The following is a 2,590-nucleotide window of genomic DNA, read 5'->3' on the forward strand; positions in this document are numbered from 1 at the left end:
TACAGACCGGTTCCTGCTCACTGGCTGAGCGAGGCGCGGGAGCAACACCGAGGGTTGCGATCCCGTTGCCGGTCCCCGGTCCGGTACGGGGGCAACACTGAGGGTTGCGATCCGTTGCCGGACACGGAAAAAGACAAAAAGACAAAAAAAAAAAAAAGATTGACCTTGGAGGTTCTGTATCCAAGTTTGGCAAGGGACTTATGGAGAGTTGTGTGCTTTGAAGAAAGCCTTGAAAATTGACTCTATGACCTCACTGACTTCCTTCTTCCTTCCCCAGCTATTTGCACTGGACCTAGCCTCTCAGGTAAGATTTTTTGGGGTTTCTGAAAGGGATGCTTCCGAACTCAGGAGATGGGAAATTTTGATGTTTCCTGGGCCATGGAGAGAGACTCTGGTTCAAAACAGGCCCAGTAAACTTTGTGGTTTCTAACCCCACGCACTCAGTCTTGGGTGGGTGTATTTCCACCTCCAGAATCTAGAAAGGTTTAGGGTAGTCTATCCTGCCAAGGGACCTCTCCCCTCTTGGCCTCTGTGGTCCAAGAAGCTAGGCCAGCATTCAAGTAGGAGATAGGTTTATTTGAGGCCCAGAAGGTACATTGCCCCCTTGTGGGCATATCTGGGAAATGAACTTCCTTTTGCCCTGGTGGCTTCCAGCATATTTAGGTGTACAGGCTGAATTTACTCTGCTATTGGTGTGAATTCTACCCTGATGGATGCAGTTTGATTTTTTAAGGATTGCTGCTTCTGGGTTCTCATCCTAAGCCTCAGATTACTTGGTATTTTCTCTTGGCCTCCAGGGCTGTCCCTCACTACTGGTACAGGGAGACGATTGCTTTCCTTACAGCCTGCCTATACACCAGAGTATTGCTCCTTCACCCCTGGGTCCTTCTATCAAGGCCTCTGCTGATAAAGTAGGCTAAAGGCACTGCTTAGGACACAGTTACCTTGGTGAGCCCCTCTCTTCTCTCTGCCTTTCAAATCTTTTCTCAGTCCATATTGTCAGGTATTTGTTATAGCAACAGCCCTACTTTTCAGTACCTATTTTTGTCTCAGTCCATTTTGGGCAGTTATAACAGAATATCTGGGACTGGATCATTTATAAACAAGAGAAATTTATTTCTCATGGTTCTGGAGGCTGGGAAGTCCAGGATTAAGGGGCTGGCATCTTTCAGGGGCCTTCCTGCTGCATCATCCCATGGCAGAAGGTGGAAGAGCAAGAGAGGACAAGAGAGGGAGCAAGAGGGGACTGAACTTGTCCTTTTATTGAAAATTCACTCCTGTGATAATGAACACACTCCCACAATATCAGCATTGATCCATTCATGAGGATGGAACCCCCGTGCGTAATCATCTCATTAAGCCCCACCTCACAACACTGTTGCATTGGGAATTAAGTTTCCAACACATGCTTTTTGCAGGGACACATCTAAACCATAGCACCAGCTAATATTCCATCTCTTTTCAGAGTCTTCATCCAGAGTGCGACTGGTGGGAGGCCCCCACCGCTGTGAAGGGCGAGTGGAGATAGACTGGAATGGCCAGTGGGGTACCGTGTGTGATGACGGCTGGGACATAAATGATGTTGCTGTGCTGTGCAGGCAGCTGGGCTGTGGAGCAGCCAACGGAACACCCAGTGGTACTTTATACAAGCCATCAAAAGAAAAAGAACAGAAAGTCCTCATCCAACAGGTTGATTGTAATGGGACAGAAGATACACTAGATGAGTGTGAGCCAAGTGATGTTTTTGATTGCCAGTATGACGAGTCTGCAGGGGCATCGTGTGAGAGTGAGTACAGCAAGGCTCACCTTCCAGCTGCCCAGAGTGAGTACAGCAAGGCTCACCCTCCAGCTGCCCAGAGTGAGTACAGCAAGGCTCACCTTCCAGCCGCCCACACCCCACAAGACCATTCTTGTTGGTCTTTATTCTCTACCATGAGCCTTCACACACTGGCTAATTGGCCCCTCGTCCCTCACATCTCACACTTTCTCAGTTGTGAGGTCTGGAGACAAACACTATTCTCACATAGAATTGTTACTGTTACTTGATTGAGCTAATGCTTGTCTCTTAGTTTCAATCCAAATAAGAACTGGTTTCTCTTCTTCACACACACATAAATAAAAATGCACAGATGTCCAGCAACCGCTAAACATTTGTTGGATAGTGTATCTGGCACTGGGGTAAAGTTATGAGGGAAGAAATGAGCACACAAGTATAATGTGTGTTTTTTAATAGTTTCAGTTCTCAAGCAAACCTCCATATAATCAAGTAGATGGGAGATGCTCATAGGAAACCAACACAATCCCATGATAGACAGATAGACAGACAGACAGACAGACAGACAGATAGATAGATAGATAGATAGACAGATAAATAAATGATAGATGATAGATTGATTGATCGATCTATATTTTTTTAACTCCCCTACATATATCTGCTTTCTATGTATTAATTTTCTCTCTCTGTATATACTTTCTCCCCCATTAGACTGTGATTTGACTGAGTGGCTTCTTTTTTTAAAGAATATTTTAGGGGGCCGGCCCGGTGGCGCACTGGATAGTGCGCCGCTCGGGAAGCGCGGCGGCGCTCCCG

General features: G+C 46.6%; 1 protein-coding gene across 1 annotated transcript in view; it reads left to right on the forward strand.

Moving 5' to 3' along the window:
* Window positions 1-277: 277 nt before the first annotated feature.
* CD5L (CD5 molecule-like) overlaps window positions 278-2,590 on the forward strand; it is a gene marked incomplete at both ends in the record, with an annotated part of 5,040 nt that continues 2,727 nt past the window's right edge. Inside the window, 2 exons of the mRNA XM_008563646.1 lie at window positions 278-304; window positions 1,438-1,790. Coding sequence (XP_008561868.1) covers window positions 278-304; window positions 1,438-1,790 — 380 coding nt within the window. The remainder of the gene's footprint in view (window positions 305-1,437; window positions 1,791-2,590) is intronic.

Source organism: Galeopterus variegatus, unplaced genomic scaffold (genome assembly GCF_000696425.1).
Source record: "Galeopterus variegatus unplaced genomic scaffold, G_variegatus-3.0.2 Scaffold14350, whole genome shotgun sequence".
NCBI lineage: Eukaryota > Metazoa > Chordata > Mammalia > Dermoptera > Cynocephalidae > Galeopterus > Galeopterus variegatus.